This window comes from Acomys russatus, chromosome 1 (genome assembly GCF_903995435.1).
Source record: "Acomys russatus chromosome 1, mAcoRus1.1, whole genome shotgun sequence".
Lineage (NCBI taxonomy): Eukaryota > Metazoa > Chordata > Mammalia > Rodentia > Muridae > Acomys > Acomys russatus.
In genome coordinates, this window is record NC_067137.1 from 66,849,435 (window position 1) to 66,870,761 (window position 21,327).

General features: G+C 41.2%; 2 protein-coding genes across 3 annotated transcripts in view; one reads left to right on the plus strand and one right to left on the minus strand.

The window, feature by feature from the left end:
- The first annotated feature begins 397 nt into the window (after positions 1-397).
- Insm2 (INSM transcriptional repressor 2) lies at positions 398-1,896 on the plus strand. Its single transcript, XM_051153751.1, has one exon. The coding sequence runs from the start codon at positions 398-400 to the stop codon at positions 1,874-1,876; it is 1,479 nt and encodes a 492-aa protein (XP_051009708.1). The 3' UTR covers positions 1,877-1,896.
- A 3,039-nt stretch (positions 1,897-4,935) lies between these two features.
- Ralgapa1 (Ral GTPase activating protein catalytic subunit alpha 1) overlaps positions 4,936-21,327 on the minus strand; it is a 213,682-nt gene continuing 197,290 nt past the window's right edge. For both annotated transcript variants that reach the window (XM_051146322.1, XM_051146313.1), the window contains 2 exons: positions 14,401-14,525; positions 4,936-5,211 (listed from right to left, as the gene is read on the minus strand). In XM_051146322.1, the coding sequence (XP_051002279.1) occupies positions 5,063-5,211; positions 14,401-14,525 (274 nt within the window). In that variant the 3' untranslated portion in view covers positions 4,936-5,062. The remainder of the gene's footprint in view (positions 5,212-14,400; positions 14,526-21,327) is intronic.

Sequence of the window (21,327 nt, forward strand, 5' to 3'; positions counted from 1 at the left end):
CCCGTTCCCGCGCGGACTCCCGCCTAGTCCTGGCGGTCGTTCCTTCACTGTCTTTCCTCGGCGGCCGAGCCTTTCAGCCCGACGCCCAGGAGCCGGCTCGGTCAGCTCCCAGCGCGTGGTGGGCTGGCGGAGCCCGGGTCCCCAACAGGCGGTCTCTGGAGGTTTGTGCTGGGCGCTCTAAGCCCGGTGGTGCCCTCTCGTCTTCCCGCGTCTCTTTTGGGGCGCCGGGCCGGGCGAAGGCCCCGCCCCGGGACCCGCTCCCACTCCTGATTGGCCGGCGCAGCCCGAGGGGCCCAGCCCGACCCGGCCCGGCATCTCAGCTATAAAGCTGGCCGCCGCGTGCCCGGCTCGGCCCAGCCAGTGTAGCTCTGGGGCTTGTCCGCACACCTGACCCACCATGCCGAGGGGCTTCCTGGTGAAGCGAACCAAGCGCTCTGGCAGCTCCTACCGCGCGCGCCCGGCCGAACCGCTTTTCCCTGCCCCGGGTCCCCTCGCGGCGCCACCCTCGCCGCTGGAGCCCGGCCGTGGGTTGTCGGGTTCCCCCTGCCTCGCGCCCGCGCGGGACGGCGCTGAGTGGGGCGCAGGTAGCGGCGACGGCCCGGGACCCAGCCCCGCGAGGCCCGCGGGGCCCGAGCTACGCCGCGCGTTCCTGGAGCGCTGCTTGCGCTCGCCGGTCTCCGCCGAATCCTTCCCCAGCGCCACCGCCTTCTGTTCGGTGGCGCCCGCGGCCGCGACCTCTGGGGAGCAGTTGGTGCCAGCGCGGGTCCCCGTCTCCGTCCCCGTCTCCGCTCCGGCGTCCGTCCCTCACGGCCTCCAGCGCCGCGGTAAGGGAGCCCCAGGATGCGCCCCAGCTCCGGCGGCCGTCAGGAAGCCTAAGGCAGTGAGGAGGCTGAGTTTCGCCGACGAGGTGACCACTTCCCCGGTACTCGGTCTGAAGATCAAAGAGGAGGAGCCCGGGGCGCCGGCGCGGGCTCTGGGCGGTGTCCGCACACCGCTCGGGGAGTTCATCTGCCAGCTATGCAAGCAGCAGTACGCGGACCCCTTCGCGCTGGCTCAGCACCGCTGCTCTCGCATCGTGCGCGTCGAGTACCGCTGCCCCGAGTGCGACAAGGTCTTCAGCTGCCCCGCAAACCTCGCCTCCCACCGCCGCTGGCACAAGCCACGTCCCGCGCCCGCCTGCGCCGCGAGTAAGCCTCCCACTGTACCGCTGGCCCCTTCGGACCCTTCCTCGGCTGGCAAGGAGAACGGCCGCGTGCTGCGGACCGACGATCAGCACCCGCAGGCCCGGGACAGCTCCGGGGACGGTCAGCACCGGGACAGCGCCCCGCGCCCAGGCCTGCAAGCGCTGGTGCACCCAGAAGCCACGCGACCACAGGCTCCCTACCCCGAGGTGATGCTAGGGCGCCGCGGTCCCGGGCCAGGCGGTGCCAGCTCGGGAGCAACATCCGAGGTCTTCGTGTGCCCGTATTGCCACAAAAAGTTCCGTCGCCAGGCCTATCTGCGCAAGCACCTGAGCACCCACGAAGCGGGCCCAGCCCGCGCACCAGCCCCGAACTTCGGCTCGGAGCGCACGGCCCCACTCGCCTTCGCGTGCCCTCTTTGCGGGGCGCACTTCCCGTCCGCCGACATCCGAGAGAAGCACCGGCTATGGCATGCTGTCCGCGAGGAGTTGCTACTGCCCGCTTTGGTCGGGGCTCCTTCGGAAGCAGGCCCGGGAGGGGTATCCGATGGTAGCACTCAGCAGATTTTCTCGTGCAAGTACTGTCCATCCACTTTTTTTAGCTCCCCGGGCTTGACCAGGCACATCAATAAGTGCCACCCCTCAGAAAGCCGGCAAGTGTTGCTGTTGCAGATGCCATTGAGGCCTGGCTGTTGAGGACCGAGGCCGGGTGAGATTTCGAGAATGGCTTGGAGAAACCAACAAGGAAACTCCTGTAGGGCTTTCTTCAACTTGCGATTTCCTCTTTCCTTCCCACGCCTTCCCTCTTAAAAGTCTCCCAGTCACAATCCGCCCGCCCGGGGGAGAGGGCAGCAAGATGTAAAATTCCCTCTCTAGAGCAGGTATGTATATCTGGTATAAAAATCCACGGTCAAAGCTGACAGCTTTTAAGTCCCCATGTTCCCCTACTAAAATAGGATTTACCCTTTTGTAAATCACTGGAGACTCCAACGGATCCAATGTGGTTTTTGTAGTTCCCATGCAAAGTCCAGTGAACGCGTGCAAATCTGACTACACAAGGTTCTACCTGAAGTGGAAGTTACCGTTTTTTTTCCCCCTCGCCATCACACGCACTTACGTCGTTTCTTTCTTAAAAGGATCTGATTTCTTGCCTTGTATATTGTAAATCAAGCTTTGTGACTGATGCCGAACTTGCAGGGAAGGAAGACTTAGACCCATGTAAATGCACAGGAAATCTGAAGACGTTGCTGTCTGGTGTGATACTGTCCCTGGAACTTTGTTTCCTCAGTTGAATGTATTCATCTCTTCTTTTAAATTAGGTTTTGGAGTCGGGCGGGGAAGGTACTGCTTAACGGGAAGGAGTTGGTGTGCCCTCTAAATGTCACCTATTTTATGTGCTGCATCCAGGAGGAAGTACTTAAAAATTATCTTTACATACCTTTCCTTTGCGGGAGGAAGGTACTATGCTCATCTCTAAAGTTTGAATGTTTTAGCAAGCTTTCGTTTAATTATGTAACGACTATGCTGTAAATCTGCTGCACACTACATCGTAAATTGTACAACTCCAGGAAGACATTAATACCTGTAATCAATCCACCACGGACTGAATGCCAATTCACTCAACTGTTTATATTTTCTTTTCAGGAGCAACTTCTGAATTTCTTTTTTGTAAATCATATTCAATGTATATTCTGTATCTATTCCCTCAAGAACCAGAGTCTGGGACACTGGCTGAGTGACGTTTGACAAATAGATTTGTAAGATGGTTCCGCCAAATAAATGTACGTAGACTATGCTAGTTTTATTCTGTCTTAAGAAATGGTTGAACACAGTGGATTTTCAAAGGCACATTTCTTACCTTCCCAGTACCAGTATTTTACTTTAGAGTCTTAGGGACCTATTCTGGCAGAACACAAAGGCAGGAGACAGTATATCTTGCAAGTGCATGGTGCTGAAATGCAGTGGGAATGTCCCCTTTGAAGTCTAGCTGCAGACTCAAGTTCCAGGGAGAAAGATAAACAGTTTTGTTTTGTTTTTAAACTTTGTAAAACACTTCCCAACAAACATAACAGAAAATAGGATGAGTATTTAAAAAAAAAATCTACTCAAGTGTTACCTGGAGGTGACAGGGATTTTATGAGTGGTGTTAGTTTCATTATTTCAAGTCAGCACTCTCTCCATCTTGTTGCCTGTTATCAATCCGATAGAAATATGTAAGGAGTTAAATTTGATTTTCCTTTGAAAAATTATTCCTGTTGGCTATGGGAAACTCTCTACACTGGTTGATCATATTCTCACAGGTTCTCCTTACTCATTAGACTGCTTTTATTTGTAAGCACTAATTTTCATTAAAAAGTATATAGGAATTCTGAGAATTTGCTTAGAAAATTTGGTTGAAGTTTTATTCCTGAAAATATATTTTAAAATGTTGAAAATGCAAAAGTCAAATGCCATGAGAAGGATACATTGATTTTGGTCAAGTTTCTGGCCAGCCTTAGCAAGTGGAAGACTTTGTGCTTCCATTGATGGAGGGAAGGCCTCTGAGAAGTCACTGCATGGCTTCTGAAAATGCATTTATGTTTATTTTCATGATTAGCTAAGACACCACAGGGGGTATGTTACATCTCCCAATTTCACAGCCCAGCTGCTTTTAGGTCCAAAAATACACAAAATAGAATATGATCACAGACAGGAAGTGTGAAGAATATTTTTTATTTCATTTTATTAAATACCATGTCATCTTTTTGTCTCATTACAAATCTGTAGACATTACATGAATGATACATAATTTATATTCTGTGGCTTCTCAGGATGATGTATTTACACATGCAGTTGGTATCAATCATGCTACATTTCCTTAGGAGATGCCCATGTTAAACAAAGGGGGCAGCTTATTTACTAGAGGGAAATTTTTCTGGAGGTGGGATGCGGACCAACCTGCACCTGCAGCAAGTTTAGTACTAAATTATTAGCTTTAACTTAAGACTCCTGGGTCATATTCCCTTTGCTTGTTAAACAAAACACATAATTTGAGCAAAACATTTATAAGAGAAAAGTTTTCCACTCTTCTCTCCACCACCTTCTTTTTTGGTACTTAAAGTACAAAGACACACCAGGATAAACTGGTCAATAATAAAGGACCACAGCCTCAAAACAGAAATAGCATGTAACAGTGAGTGATACCACCTAAAAAAGTTGAACAGAAGTCAGAGTTCAGCGGTGGTCTTCATGGTTACTGACTGTGCTGTGCAGAAGACGAGACACTGTCCTAGTTAATGAATGTAGTTTCAGTTGGAATCTGAGCTGTTGCATGGCTGCTGGAGCGTTCCTGTCTGTAACATAAGCAATCTGCACACATCCTGTGTAACAAACACATGTGCAGCTTGCTCTAACTTTATAAGTGCTTAATTTACATTTGTAGGTTTGGGGTGTAAAGGACAGTGTGCTTGCCTAGCATGCTTGACATGCTGGCTCCTATTCCCAGCACTACCAAAAAGTTACAACGGTAAAAACTATGTATTTATTGAATCATAAAGTTGTAATGAGGCACAATAAATAACACAAGACTATCTGTCCAATTATATTTTGGCTCAACATTAATCATGAACTTGAAGGCAGCACTACTTAGACATGATTATCTAGGAAGGTTAAGTGTGGAATAAAACTAGACCCTCAAAATATGGCAGCTTGGAGTGTGGGAAAGAACGGAACTAAATAAACAGTCCAAATTTAAAATAGTAACGTGAGCATTACATCCAATGTTTCCTCAAATAAATGTACAGGAAGGAATATGAATGTTATGGCAAACATGAGGCGTGAAAGAGTTAACACTACTGCTGATTGGGGTGGCTACTGCTGATCACTGCAGGGCTGTTTGTCTCCTTAGGATTTATTGGCTGAGCCAGAGGACCGACGCAGCTTCATGGACATTCGGCTTTTGCTAGTTCGAGGAGACATTGGAGAGGCCAGGTCAGCCCCATCCACCTGTGCTGCTGTGGGTGCGTCACTGGGTGGCATCTCTGGGTAGGATCCTATAGGAGAGAGTGAGCACATTAGCATTTCAGCCTCTCATACAGTAGCAAGCTTCCTGCTGATAAGCTGCAGCAGGATCCCAACCCTTCATAAGGACTTTAGAGGTTAAAAAAAAAAGCAAGTCCAAGACTTGCTGTCCCTCAATGCTTACAAATATATTCGAAACCCTGTGCTCTGGTGGTTCATGTCATCCTATTAGAGAAAGCACCAATTATTGTGTCCAGAGCCAGCACCCCGGAGAAAACAATGGGTAGTAAAGTCTTTGGGCCTGAAAGATCAGGGATCTATCTAAAGCGCCACCAGCATGCAGGGAAGGCGATGGGATGTGAGGAGCAAGACAAGCCAGGGAGGATCCTCCACACTGGCACATGCTAGGCTCCTTAGGAGACCATGCTAGGGACTTAAGGAGGCTGCAGAAGGAGCAAATTCTTGGGATATGGAAAAATACAGGAATTTTCATTTGAAAGCAGTCAGAAAAGACAAATCGACCTCAGAAAATACTTTTAAGACATATGCTTTGGGTTTGTTAGCTTAGACATTTATAGTTAGTAGAATTAGTAGACATAGAACTTTAAGCAAAATAAATTCAAATAGGAAAACTGTATGTCATGTACAGGGCAGTTCTTCCAGAACCTGACATTTTGGGATTAGGACAATTATGCTAGCATTTCTGTGTTAAAAAAATACTCATGCTTAAACTGAAGGTGTACATATTTGTAAAAGAAAAACAAAAATGTTCAAAAGGAGTACAGATCCTATTGAGACATCTTAAGAATATACACACCCCTCCCCCCCCAGGAATTCTTCAAAGTACTTTTAAAGACCAAATGGTATAATTATACTTGGGGACAAATACCCATTTCTAAGGGAAACTCCTGTCAAAGTATCTTCTGCAATATCTTACTTCTAACCAAGATGAGGCTGGCCTATAAAATAAAGCAGGAAGCATTTTTGTTCATGTTTACTCTTCCCAATGATCTGGCTGGCTTACAGTAACACAGACTAGAATATTCAGAGAATAAAGTTCACAGCTCATTTAGGGAAGCATGGTGCAAGGGTTGGGAAAGCCATTGAGGAGCAGTAGCTGTGCTTCCTGGGGCTGCTGTGTGAGGAGAGGGCTCCCCTCCCAGTGATATTACCTTGAGGGCAGTGTCTCTAGCAGAGGTTTGGAGGAAGAGAATTAGCAGTGCATGCCTTTCTGCTGTGAAGGAAGAAATGCAGAAGCAAGCAGAGTGGAGAACAAAAGAGCAGATAGGGACAGCTGTGAGGGAGACTGCGCAGGTGCTAGTTACCCAAGCAACAGAGAGCAACCAGGTTTGTACAATGAAAACAACTGCATGCAATGAGTTAGAGCGGGGATGTTCCACAACGGCCAATGATGCTCCGCCAGTCCAGACGCCATACTTACCAACTAACAAAACAAGTTCAAATAGGAAAAGAGAACAGGAGAAAAATCTGTGAGAGAGCCGAGAAACATCTACTGTCTAGTGTGTTCACTGTACTGATACTGTCTTACAATTCACTCACAAGGGCTTTTAGATAGTGTAATGAGGTAACAGCCACATTAAAATGTTTACGTTTTTATGTAATTAACATTAAGAATATAAACTCCTCACAACACTAGCCACATTCAAGTTGCTGAGTCACACCTGGTTAGTTGCTACCATGTTGGATAGAGCAGACATGACATTTACATCACCACACAAGTTTTACTGAAGAGTACTGCTTTCAAGCATCCCTGTTAAGAGATTTCTTGCCAGGTGCAGTGGCACACGCTTTAATTCCAGCACTCGAGAGGCACAGTTGGACCTTTGTGAATTTGAGGCCAGCCTGGTCTACAGAGCTGAGCTCTAGGACAGCCTGTCTTGAAACCCTGTCTTGAAAAACCAAGAGTATTTTTTTCATTTAATTATTATTATTTTAAAAGATTTATTTATTTATTATATATACAGTGTTTTGCCTCCATGTAACACCTGCAGACCAGAAGAGGGCACCAGATAATCCTCAAACCAAAGAATCTTTGGAGGAAAACAAAATGTTTCCATCAACTGTTTCCATTGGTTCAAACCCTTGAAGGCAGCTTGACAGTGAGAATCACTGTTCTTTCACTTTAAAAACTTTTAAAAAAAACATGCATTGGCATTTTGCCTGCATACATGTTTGTGTGAGGGTGCTGGACTCCCTGGAAGTGGAGTTACAAGCAGGTGTAAGCCACCATGTGTGTAGTGGGAACTGAACCCTGGTCCTCTGGAAGAGCACCCAGCGCTTTTAACTGCTGAGCTGTCTCTCTGGCCCCTTCCTACTTTTTATCAACAGTAAAGAAGGCCCATCTTCGGTATCTGGGAGCATACCCTGCTTCTCTATTTAGAAGATGCTTTCTTCAAGAACAGTCGTTTTCCATGTCATCCATATTGGCTCACAATTTGGTCATTAAGATCTCTAGATAGGCACTGTGTAACCAGGCAGTCACTGCCACATTAAAATGATTACATTTCATATAATTAAAAGGAGTCAACCGAGGCAGGGCTGGTGTAGGTCTTGTGCTTCCACTTCTGCAAGCCACACATGTGGAATATACTCAGCACAGCCACACTCCGTAACAGCTCACAGAAGGCAGGCCTCAAGCTTCGGATTTGTAAAGAATATAGTCACACTTGCCACTTCCCATCTCAACCTATTCTTCCTAGTTATTGATTTACACCATTCGAGTCATGAAGATATGACTGAATTATTCCTGCTGTTGTGCATATTCCAGAGTAACTTAAAAAGTACCCATGGCCCCTCTCTGCCCGCGCACTAACCATGAAGGTGCCACAGACTGGGTCTACATTTTGGCTGTACAAGCTGGTATACTACATGCTGACTGTAATAAACTATCATAGATGAAACCATTGATATGACTTTGGGAAGCTCCACAGACATTTTAAAAGGGAAATAAATGATTTTTAAATTCTGTTTTGGTTTGGTTTGTACTATCTGCTGACAAGTTGTGGTCACTTTAAAACTCCCTAAAGTTATTGGCTAATAAAGTCTTTAAAATACTGTAATTTTGAAAGTAACTTCAATTAGACAAACTAAAAGACAATGTGAATGTGTTAGAATAAATGGGGCTAGGGACTGCTGGTCTTGTTTTATTATAATAATTATGTATTTACATTTACTTACTTACTCCCCACCCCCACCCCTGCCCCGTATGTGAGTGTGTGTGTGTGTGTGTGTGTGTGTGTGTGTGTGTGTGTGTGTAGGTCAGAGGACAGCTTGTGAGAGTCAGTTCTCTCCCTTTACCATATGGTTCCTGGGATCAAATGAAGGTTGTCCGGCATGGTGGAAAGCACCTTACCTGCTGAGCTGTTTTGCTGGCCCAGCTCTTGTTTTATTTAATCTCGGGCAAGCTGATTGGAGTCATTTTCTTATTTGTGAAGTGGAGACAACAGTAGTTACCTTGTCAAGTTGGGGAGATTAATGACTATGTAGCAAAGAGCCTGGAGTGTAACAGGTACAAAGTAAGTATGGCTACATAAACAGCTATTTTAAAGCCAATAGGAGACTTTGACTCAGAACAGGCGAGGGTTTGGAAGGAAGGGTTGAAACTAGACATATTTTTGGAGAAAATGATTACCTATGGAATATAATCATCCACATGTGGAGAGTCTCTGTAACATACATGTAGGTTTCAAAGGCTTTATCCTCTTAGGTGGAGAGTGCTATAAATCACTCCGATAAACCTACTGCTTTTTAATGTTGTTTATAGTTAATGATTAAGATTACGCAGACTCAGCCCTTAACTGTCATAAAGTAACACATTATTCAATACAAACTGTACAGAAATACAGACAAACAAAGGTGGATTTGTTTTAAGCTATTCAAAAGCTGTTACTGGAGACTTGAATATACCAGGCCATTTTATCTCCTCCTGACAAGTGAGGAAACTGCCAGAGCATAGGCTAATTTGACTTCATGTGGTATAAATGTCAGGATTACATTTAAATACAGACCAGTCTGATTTTAAAACAGCCCTCTTCCCTGGGAACCCTACACCTCTTTTTAAAGGATTCTTCAATGGAAAAGCAGAGCCCTAAAAACAAAATGCGCAACAAGCTCTGAGTAAAAAATGTGATGAGTATTAAGCAACCGATCTCCTCCTCCTTCTCCTTGACCCTCGCCCTCTCCCTTTCTCCTCTGTAGCAACAGCAAGGGGCTGAAGACAGTCTAGACGGCAAATGTGATGCTCTGAAGGCAGACAGAGTCGGGTGCAGTGCTGACTTCAGCACCTGTGGAGTGATCCTGATATAATTTCTTTCACCTTTTCAGGTTGCACAGATATGCTGCTAAGAATGAATAAAAGGGCCCACATACTGCAGTAGGGGCAGTGCCCTACACTCAATTATTACTTAATTATTTTCACTACAAAAGGTTTACATGCAAATGAGTGTTCTATATAAAAACTGAACCCAGTAATTACTGTCACAAGTTATTATAATTTTATAAGTAAATCATTATTTTTATATTCTTCTCTATATAAAATATAGAAAATATATTTAATAAAGATAATTACTAAAAGTGATATATGTATCTGTATGTACATATATTCATGTACATACTTGTAGAGAATCATGTTCTCAGTCAACTCTATAACTGCTGAAGAATTAAATAGCTAAGTTATTGAAAAACAACTCCAAAAAAGGTAGTAATAGAGGCTTACAAGTAATTCTAGATAAAGTAAAAGTTCCAGATATAATAAAAATACATAGTGTTATAATAATTACTTTTAATGCAAAAATCAAGAAAGACAAACTAAGTAGTAGTATTTATTGTACACAGCAAAATAGGATTCTGTTCCTTAATAGCAATTTATACTTTTTATTAAAAAAAAAAACCAGAATAGTTGAAAGAACAAGGTAACATTAGAAAAAATATGAATATTTTTGAATTATCACTGTGATCAGGCCAGGAACAAGAATGATTTTATTTTCAAGTTTACAGTTAGAGGAAATACACTCTGTGTGTGTGTGTATAACTTTTGATATTTTTTACATTCATGCCTCATAAAGATAAAACATTTTTCCTGTAACTTTAAAAAAATTAAAGGTCAAGAAAAATGTAATAATGTTTTAATGTAGTTATGGAAGATCAACACAATGTGACATCACAGTATTTCCCTCAATGACCTTAGGGATAAAAATAATTTCCCTTAAGTTATCAGTCTAGTGCCACAGACAGTACATTTTGAGAAAATGCAGTTATAAAATTTATGGATCAATTATGGTACACTGAAATCTTTCACATCTATTTAAATAAAGTTACATGAAAAATCCTTTTAGATTTAAATGTCACCACTATTAGTAGATTACTGTTAACCAGCAAGTTTTAGATTAACAGAATTATGTAAACACACATAAACTTTTCCCCCTCAGTTAGGGAATGAGCTCAGCCAATGCCTGAGTCTAATAAACATACATTCTACCACTGAGCTATTCTTCCAGTCCCCTACGAATAGTTTTTTGTACTATTCCACTGAGTTAAGTAACGTATAACACAGTATACTACAGGGTTGGCTGCAAGGAATATAATCTTCATACTAGCAATTAAAAAATGTGATTTCAAATATACTACTACTGACTAGTATTGTTTTCTATACACAGGATATCTAAAGTTGATTCTCAATTGCAATAATCTATTTCCTGAATGGAGCAAACAAATTCTATGAATAAAAAATAAATTTATACATGTGTGCTGGCTGGCTAACCCTTTAATCCTAGTGGCTCAGAAGAGTTCAAAGCTAACGTGGGCTATATAGCAAGACTATGTCTCAAAAAAACATTCCAATAAACATCATGCTATGTCAGCTTTTCAAAGCAGCAGTCAGGTCCAAACTGTTATGCGGCTTATTTCACAGTTCTCATTTTGACTTAAAGTTTAAAAGATAGCTTTCTATGTAAGAGGTGAAACATGACAGGAAAATGAAAAATTGAAATAAGTAGAAGAAACATTATTTTTCAGATACTATGTTTGTAACCATAGTTATTATTGTGTTGGATTGAGTGCCATTCTGGTAAAAATTTTTCCATAATTATTAAGGTCTGCAACACACTGACACATGCCATTCAGAGGTAGAGCACTGTTTATAAAACCAGAGTGTGTGTCTCTGATGTTCGTAAAGGCAGAGGCAATTTAAAAAGTTAACTTAAAAAACTGTAAATCACCTCCTTAGTCATCAGGGAAATGCAAATCAAAACAACTCTGAGATTCCATCTTACACCCATCAGAATGGCTAAGATCAAAAATTCAAGCGACACCACATGCTGGCGAGGATGTGGAGAGAGAGGAACACTCCTTCATTGCTGGTGGGAATGCAAACTAGTACAGCCACTTTGGAAATCTATCTGGTGCTAGCTCAGAAAAATGGGAATAGGGCTTCCTCAAGACCCAGCTATTCCACTCCTTGGAATATACCCAGAAGATGCTCCAGCACACAACAAGAAAATTTGCTCAACCATGTTCATAGCAGCCTTATTCATAATAGCCAGAACCTGGAAACAGCCTAAGTGTCCCTCAGTAGAAGAATGGATAAAGAAACTGTGGTACATATACACTATGGAATACTACTCAGCTATTAAAAACAAGGAATTCCTGAAATTTGTGGACAAATGGATTGAGCTAGAAATGATCATAATGAGTGAGTTAACCCAGAAGCAGAAAGACTCAAATGGTATATACTCACTTATATCTGCATACTAGCCCAAGGGGCATGTCCCATGAAAGCCTTCACTTACCAGGAAACTGGGACAGAGGGGGAGGACATCCTATTGGGACTCTAGATGAGAGAAGCATGGGAGAATGGCAAAGTAGAAGGATCCAGAGGGTCCTAGAAATCTACAAGTAGAACATTATGATAGGCAGATTTGGGCCCAGGGGTCTCGCTCAAACTAAGGCACCAGCCAAGGACAATACAGGCAGTAAACTTTAAACCCCTACCCAGATCTAGCCAATGGACAGAACATTCTCCACAGTTGAGTAGAGAGTGGGGTATGACTTTCAAACGAACTCTGGTGCCTCATATTTGACCATGTCCCCTGGAGGGGGAGACCTGGTGGCACTCAGAGGAAGGATAGCAGGTTACCAAGAAGAGACTTGATACCCTATGAGCATATACAGGGGGAGGAAATCCCCCTCCGGAACAGTTATAGGGGAGGGGAATAAGGGGAAAATGGGAGGGAGGGAAGAATGGGAGGATACAAGGGATGGGATAACCATTGAGATGTAACAAAAATAAATTAATAAAAAATTTAAAAAATTGTAAATCATTATTAAGTCCATGCTTAAATTCATATTTTTATTGCTGTTTAGGTAATAATCAAATCAAGTATCTTGCTGAAAACATTCATAAGAACACCGACACATTAAAAATGAAGTCAACACAGTCTTGGATGGTTACAGTAGCAACATCCTGTGCTAATGTCTCCAAAGCTCAAAATACCACTTACTTCCTATTTGTGTACCTGCTAGATGTGCAGAACCATACACAAAACATGAAAAGAACTGTCAGATGACAAATGCTAAAGATTCTTGCTGGTGGATAACAACAGAAGCAGAACAACATTTGTAAACAGAAGTGGAGCGCGAGCCCAGTGTGCTCGATCAGTCTTTTCTGGTCGTAAAACCTTTTGACTATATAAGACACAAATGTTTGCCAAGGCTCTTTAATATAGCCTTGCATCTTACCAGATGGTCTCTAGGAATGACGATGACAATGGCCCAGGTATACATAAGTGGTTTTCATTTTGATATTCCTTAATTTATCTTTGATACCCTTCTTTTACCTTTTTATCTTAATGCCAGACTGGTTAGTTTTATGTAGTGTCTATCTTTGAAACTGAATCTTACACTTTTTATCTTATTTTCAAGATTTAACCTAGCATGACATATTTTCTCTTTACTAGGTCTTTTATGTTAGTTGAAGTTCTTTGGTAAAATTATTTTTCAGATGGCAAATTATTACTGGAAGGAAGCTTTAACTTTATTAATGAAACCTCAATTGAAAATTACAATTTTATTTAAAAATAGATTAGGTTGAAAAAGTGTTGTGCATTTAAATTTAACTGATATAAGAATGTATGTGACGTAAGAGGATGAGAGGTCGTTTACTGTGGCCAAGTCCCCACTGTGCTCCTTATGCTGCCCTTGGACAGCACCGTAACACTCTTCGCTGACTTCAGGCGCCCAGTGTAGCGCAAGGCGCACAGAGAAAAGCCAACAGATGAGCTGAGGTATCTGGTGACAATAGAATGCATTGCAAAACCACAAAGACACACGATGTCACTTCAATAGAGCTACTTTTTCATGCTGAGAAACAGACAGACAAACAAAGTCAATATAACAAGTTATAACTAGTTTTAGCCAAGGAGTCCTAGCCCTATCATTAGTTACTTTATCCCCAAACCATGTTAGTGTTTCATGCAGACCTGGGTTAGTTAGTATAATTCTGGGGAGAAAATTTAGTGACAATTTGTGAAATGTTTAGTATGAACAGGGCAGTGTTAAGTTTTCTTACTGTCTGAGTTACAAGCACAGAGCTTGCTATTTCTGGAAAGAGGAAATGGGAGAAGAACAGAAGGTGTTTTGGTTGACACTTTGTCTTACCTTCAGATAAACAGAACTGATACTTAATGATCTAAAGAGGGAAAATAAAATAAATGAAACAATCATAAGGAGTGCAAGATATTACAGAATAGGAAGGCCATGAGTCATTTTTGATGATTTCTTTAAAATTAGTTAACTGTATTAATGCAGTACCCTCTTAAAAATCTTCAAATATTATAATATAATTTGCTGTGCTAAATGCCTTTAACTCTAGGCTGGTTTAGCTAGAGATGATGACACCATATCCTCAGTCATAAAATCTGATCCTCTGAAGTTGAGAGTTCCCTCTGCAGATACTTCAGAATCTCACGCAAAGCAAGAACCAGTGACTGTGGTAAGATGTGGACCATGTACTTTTTATGAAGATCACTGAATTTTTAAGGAACCACATCCAAATAAAAGAAAACAAATTAAGTTTGTAGGCCAAACTCAAACAGTCATGAACAATATATTTCAATTATCAGAATTTTATTCACCCAAGATTTAGAAGAAAAGGGTATTGCATTTTGTGTTTGTGACAAGTAATCAAAACTTTCTTTTCCTCTTACCTGAATCAGAAGGTAAGTGATGGTAGGGAGCTGGAGAGAAAACCTGTGCTGCGAAGTCTTCAAATGTTGTTGGTTCTAAGTGGTGCTGGACAATTGTTTGCAGGTACCGTGCTCTCTCCTCATAGCTGATTCCCTTCTGTTAAGGATAAACTGAGATACAGTGCACACAGGTCCACAATAGTTCATCCTTACTTAGTCAACTGCTCGCTGCTCCTATACATGACTAAAAGTGTCCTCTTTTAAAGTATAAAGATGTACTTCTTGGTGGAAGTTTATTTCTCTTGAATCCATGACAAATAATAGTTTAATGGGAAGTTTACTAGGGAATAATTATACTACTGATTTATTATTAGAACATTTTGAAAGAGATTCAACTGCTAGCTGGTCAGCCTGGGCCTGTCTTCTCTTATCAACTTTCATTTGCAGATTTACTCTCAAAAGCCATTCAAGACCATTACACTGCTTTCTAAAATACTATGTCCCAAATTCTTCCCCCCCCCCCCAATTTGTAAAGACTTATTGTGAAATTCCTGTGTATCTTCTTAATTTTAAAAAATCCTTGTATTTTCTAAACAATTGTTCTCACTTTGAATGGAAGACTACTGTTGCTATACTCCTCAAATAACTCCATGCAGCTAAGATAAATGCATAGCTGAATCTGTGTGTCAGGAAAAAAACATCCCATCAATTACAACACTGAAACAAGCAGGGATATTTGCAAAGGGTCCACAGGACTCCTAAATACTGTCCAACAAAGCATCTCCAGGGCTCTGACACTGACGAAGAGAGGCTGTGCTTCCCTCGCAGCACATACTGTTTTCTGATAGTATTGACAGGCAACCAGTCCCTTCAAGTGTTGTTGCGTTTGAACAGCCCACTCCAGGCTTCCTGTTTCAGCAGGTCTGATTGTGCTGTTAGCACAGAAAGGGCAAGAAAGAGAGAGAATATTTCTGTTGTTCATGAAAGCAACTATGGAAATGGCTGTCAGATGTAGAGCAGCAGGCAGTAGCAGACAATTATCAGGAAAAAGCACATGCCGGCTCCGTGTTGTACAGTTCCTGAACTGAGAAGCCACCTAACGTTTCCTCTTCAGGTTTTAAGTTTTCCTGCTGTACTTGGTGTGCAATGTTGACATTTAAACAAAGACAATGAAAAAGATATTTAAATAGGGACAGCAAAAATTAACCCATTGGCTTTTCTTTTTCCATTGATCTCCTCACCCCAAAAGCCATTTTAGTCTTTTCATTTTAAAATTTGTTATTCTCCTTTAAAAATTACAATTCAATATTTCAGTTCTATAATTCTAGGAATTAAAACTCAAACTAGGAAAATCATTTGGGAGATAATTTAAACTGCTAATTCAATGGGTGATATCACGGCCAATTACATTTACAAAAGTTTATTAATAGGTAGCAAAGAGCCTGCTAGTCAGAGTGGACACTGAGCGCTCACTGGAACTTGACTTTATTGGATCATTTGTCCTTTTAACGACTTTATAGTACCTTCCTGCATTACAGTTTATGTTTTTGCATCAAATATTGAAATAACCTGGGCTCTACCTCCTTGTAATTTATTTCTTTCAATTTTGTACACTGTGGTTGAACTCCAAAAGAATTTTACTTGTGAAATATGTAGCAATAGGATAGGATGCTGCATTAAAATGATTGGTGGTAAAGGAGGATTGTATGGAAGGGTAGCAGACATTTCTGAGGCAAATTTAACATAGAAAAGTAACACAGCACGTTTAAAAAGAAGATATAGGCTCTAAATGGAAGAGGATGAAACTGACAGTTCAATCTAAATAATACCACATATCTCACAACTTGTTGGAAAGTACTTTTTCACTGGGGGAGATTCACAGCTGCCGAATTTTCTGCAGTTAATAGAGTCCTTTGATTCACAGCAGTGCCCCTTGTACAAAAAATACTGGCCTTTGTGTATTACCAGAAACTAATTTTCTATTTGGCTGAAAAGGGAAAAATGGGGTTATTGCTTCTCCCTCCTACAGAGCTTTTCATTATGCCTGATGCACTCAACTTCTAAGCTCTTCTGAGAAAAAAATAACTGAAGAGGCAAGAGGCAGAAAAGTGAGCTTGTTAGCACATTACAAGTGAAGTATCTTGGTGGGCCCTAGAAATTCCCAGTGGTGTGTTAACTTATCACTCTATGCATGCTGGCACTGATAGTCTCCCAATTGATCACTCTCTTTTCGCACCAAAGGTGCTGCCAGGAAGCAAAGGCTGAAGGCCCACAGGAGAACAGTCTGCTATCAAAACAAGCTGTTTTTAAAAGTCTGCTTGAATGGGTAAAACGCTTCATGAAAAGTAGGGTGGAGACACCTACCTGCTTTGAAAATGCTCTACTTTCAGAGGGCCTATAAATGAAATATTTTGCTTTATCTTATTATATTTAGAGTTTACATAAAAAGCTAGGCAGAAAAAAGCAAATGTTAATATTTTAAAAACAAGGAGGATAGCTTCAATGTGCCAAATTTATCAAGGAAAAAAAAAAAGGTTAGGTAAATAAAGCACATTGAAGGGTGACCTACAGTGCTATATAAAAGGTTTATAAAGCAAAGAAACTCTAATCCATAGCACACAGACCTGTAAACGGAAGGTTTTCTACACATGTAAGATTTTGATACAAAATATACAATGTATTTATTAAAATGTCAATAAATCTTCCTTAATGAAGATAGGCTTCTTAGTTTTGAGATGTTTGAGTCTATGTGAAAGAGTGGGGTTTTAAGTGAGAAACTGCAGCACTCATGACATATTAACATAGGCTAATCCCTCAACTTTCCTTTTTTGTAGGTTAACTTCAGAGAAGTATAAAGTAACCCATCTTCTAAAAGTAAATGTCCTTTATAGTTTCTTCAGGTTGGTTGTAGCCAAACTAAATAATTTAAAGATGAACCCAACCTATCATACATACACCTTCACAATTTTTGATTCAGAAAACATAACTAGGAGATGTGATAAACTTCCACCAGTCCTGGATCCATAGCAAGGCACTTCAGCAATTGCAATGATTGTAAGCTCTAAAGTGTAGTTTTAGTATCTGCAGCTGTCACCACCATCTAGCGCATCAAATGCCTGTATGTCCACAGCAGGTCAGACACAGATCTCTAGGGAGGAGTTATTAGTATCTATAAATTGAGTGGCCTACACAAACTCAGTGGCCAGCAAAAAGAGGACAACTTTCATGGGACATTGCCCTTGGGCGAGTGTCCAGATATAAGTGAGTATATACCATTTGACTCTTTCTGCTTCTGGGTTAACTCACTCATTACGATCATTTCTAGTTCAATCCATTTGTCCACAAATTTCGGGAATTCCTTGTTTTTAATAGCTGAGTAGTATTCCATAGTGTATATGTACCACAGTTTCTTTATCCATTCTTCTACTGATGGACACTTAGGCTGTTTCCATGTTCTGGCTATTATGAATAAGGCTGCTATGAACATGGTTGAGCAAATGTTCTTGTTGTGTGCTGGAGCATCTTCTGGGTATATTCCAAGGAGTGGAATAGCTGGGTCTTGAGGAAGCCTTACTAGGCTACCAAGAAGAGACTTGATACCCTATGAGCATATACAGAGGGAGGAGGTACCCGTCAGTCACAGTTATAGGGGAGGGGAGTAAGGGGAAAATGGGAAGGAGGGAGGAGTGGGAGGATGCAAGGGATGGGATAACAATTGAGATGTAATGTGAATAAATTAATACAATATAAAAAACAAAAAAGAGGACAACTTAAAATATATTCATACAGTTAGTGTTGCAAATGGCATTAAAATTAAATCAATGAAATGAATAAAATGATAAAAAGGTGAAGGGGACTAAAAAATTATTCAGAACTAAAATTTAATTTAAAGCTTAGCTCTAAGTTGAATTCATGTATTTGTTGTAAGTTTTAAGACATCTTAAGGTAAAATTAGCCTAAAAACTTGGTAAAGCAGACTTTTAGCTGGTAGGAATCTTTAATACAGAAGTAGCCTATAAAACAAACGCACACACCTATACACTCCACCCCACAACTACACACACTCTCTCTCCTCTCCTCTCTCCCTCTCCTCCCCCGCCCCACCCACTCATGTACGGCAATCATAGCAGAATAATTACCCACTAATCCTGTCCTTATACTTCCTGCAAAGCAGAAAGGGGAAAGGATATTGCAATTGTGAAAATAATGAAGGATACTACACATGTTCTGTCACAAAGAAATAGTTTAAATCTAAGCTGAACTTCATTAAGTTTACATTAGTAGACATTTTGAGTAATTGCTTTTAATTTTCAACTTGAAGACATGCTGTTAAAAAAATGAGCCCAGTTTTGTCCCGGTCCTGCAAAGATAAGTATGAATTCTCCTCTCTACAGGTTGGGGGATATCACCATCTGCTCCTAGTCACTTTGTTCAGGCTTTAAAGAATATAAATAACACTGGTGCCTAGAGGTCTCCCTACATCTATGTGAAGTCTTCATTTCCATTGCTACAGTAGGACAAATGCTCTTACACATTCCTGGAATTTAAAATTTATTTAAAAGTTTGTCTAATACTTTTAAGAAGGCCAACAATCTTTGCAATATATGCAAATATAAGAACTATAACTGTGCAAATAGCTTTAATGAGCTTTTAGAAATTGTAAATCTCAAAGTAGCTCTTCTTTGGGAAAAATCCTGCTCTTCATCTACATCTTCATGTAACCGATATATTATTTGTCTAGTTTAATGTTTGCCACACACCTTTGTAAAATGGTAGTTGCTCTTTTTCCATCCCTTCAATTCCTTTCACTATATTTCTATCTTGTCCAGGCTAACTTTGAACACAAATCTTCTGGAACTACAGGTGTACTCCACCATGCCCTGCTCTAAGGAAAGTTTTCAACGCCAAGGTAGGAAATAGATCTTTGTTGTCAGATATGCTTGCATGCACCTGTCATCTCAGAACTTAGCTGAGGGAGGGGGGTCTTACATGTCAGTCTAATTTGGGCTACAAAGTGAGCATCCATCTATCCATCCAAAATAAACCTATGTTCATGTGTCTGGACTCTGTAATGTTGGTAATGTTTCTTATTTGTGGTATGTATACAGGGCTTTTGATTTATTCTGACAAGGAAATTGAACATAAAGAAAAGGTTAAGCAGTAAATATTTCCATTTTATTAAACTGCAAGGAGACTAGACTAAAAGGGGATTTAGTCTTAAAGAAGTTATAACCTTCAGTCTCTACAATTTTCTTAATTCTGTTATCATGAGAAATAAGAACAATTTCACTTTTTTCCCTGGGTCTCTCTTCTACGTATCTCTGGCTGTCCCAGACCTTGCTCTGTAGGTCAGGCTGGCCTCTCAAGTGCCAGGATTAAAGGTGTGCACCCACTACGCCCTGCCTCAGTTTTAGTTTTGTGATCATCCATCATTCAGAAGAATGTAATTTATGATTAGACTGAAAGAAATGGAAAGTTTTGCATGCATACAAACTTTAAATACATATAAATAAGAAGGAATAAAGCATAATTAATAAGGTATAAAAACTATTTTTATAAACACATATCAAAGGTTTTTATTATTACTTTTTTCTTAAGTTTATGGTTTAACGACTTATATAATAAATGCAGGGAAATCCCACCCTAAAGATGGTTTCTTTTAAACTAAACTTGAAGCTTGGTATCTGTTATTAATGGCAGTTTTTGGGGGGGCTGGCATAGAGCCTCCGCAGGAACTGCTGGCTCTCTTAGGCAGCATGTGCTCTACACTCAGCCTGTAACTTTTCTGCAGTGTTGGGGATTAGGAGTTTCTTGTTTCTTCTCTGTATTCAAGATTCCAAGAATATTATCACAGGTACAATTCTGACAGAAACCATTATTTAGAAGTTTTAACTATTGAATGAGCATCTGTACTGGAGAATATTATTTAAATTGTATTTTGAGTTGTAATTCAAGTGGCTGTAACTTGAGTACTACTTAAATTATTAGAACCAGCTGGTCAGTACACATGCTATTTGTAAGACAGTTTTGCAACTTGCACTAGGTACTGAAACTACAATGATAAAAATGCATGGTCTCTGCCTCTGCGACAGCAGCACTGAAGTGCATCAGAGCTTGCCCTTCATGGTTGGGAACAGAAAGGATTTCTTCTTCTGTTTTTGTTTTTTGTTTGTTTGTTTGTTTTGTTTTTGAGACTGAACTCCCAATTCTCCGGACTCCTATGTGCTGGGATAATAAATATGAGTTACTGATCCTGCTAGAAACTACTTAAGAGAGAGGTTTACTAGAATAAGCACCAGGAAAGAGATTCTGCAGCAATGAGAATGAGAAAAACACCAACACCAATGTAAAGACGCCCCCTCTCTGAGAGAACAAGAATGAACGAATGCAGGTGTTTGGGGGCCACCGTGCATGTGTGGGGAGGTTAGGAGACACAGCTCATGCCTTCCACCTTGAGACATGTCCCTTGTTCCCCTCGGCTTACAGCAGTCTAATTACCCTGAAGCTTCCAGGTATTCTTGTGTCTTCTCTACTGTCTCAGGAAGGGATCCTGGGCACAACCCTGCTCTACTGTGTCTTGTTTCCTATTCGTTGTTCTGGGATTGGAACTTGGGTTTTCATGTTTGTGCAGGGAGTACTTCACCCACTGAGCCAGTCCTGTACCCAGCATAGCCCACCCTCAGTTATATCTATGCACATGCTCGGCTCTGTCCCACCACTTGACCTTGCTGACTTTTAAAGGGCAAATACAGCACAATGTAGCAGGTGTGGTGGTCACACCTTTAGTTCCAGCACTCTGGAGGTAGAGGCAGGACAATCTCTATGAGATCTAGGTCAGCCAGGGATATACAGTGAGCAGTAAGTCCTTGTCTTAAAAAAAAAAAAAAAAAAAAAAAAAAAAAAATATATATATATATATATATATAAAAACAGGTAAAGATTAATGTC

Excerpts from the sequence above, each read along its gene's own strand:
- Insm2 (XM_051153751.1), top strand. The coding sequence starts at position 398 with ATGCCGAGGGGCTTCCTGGTGAAGCGAACCAAGCGCTCTGGCAGCTCC.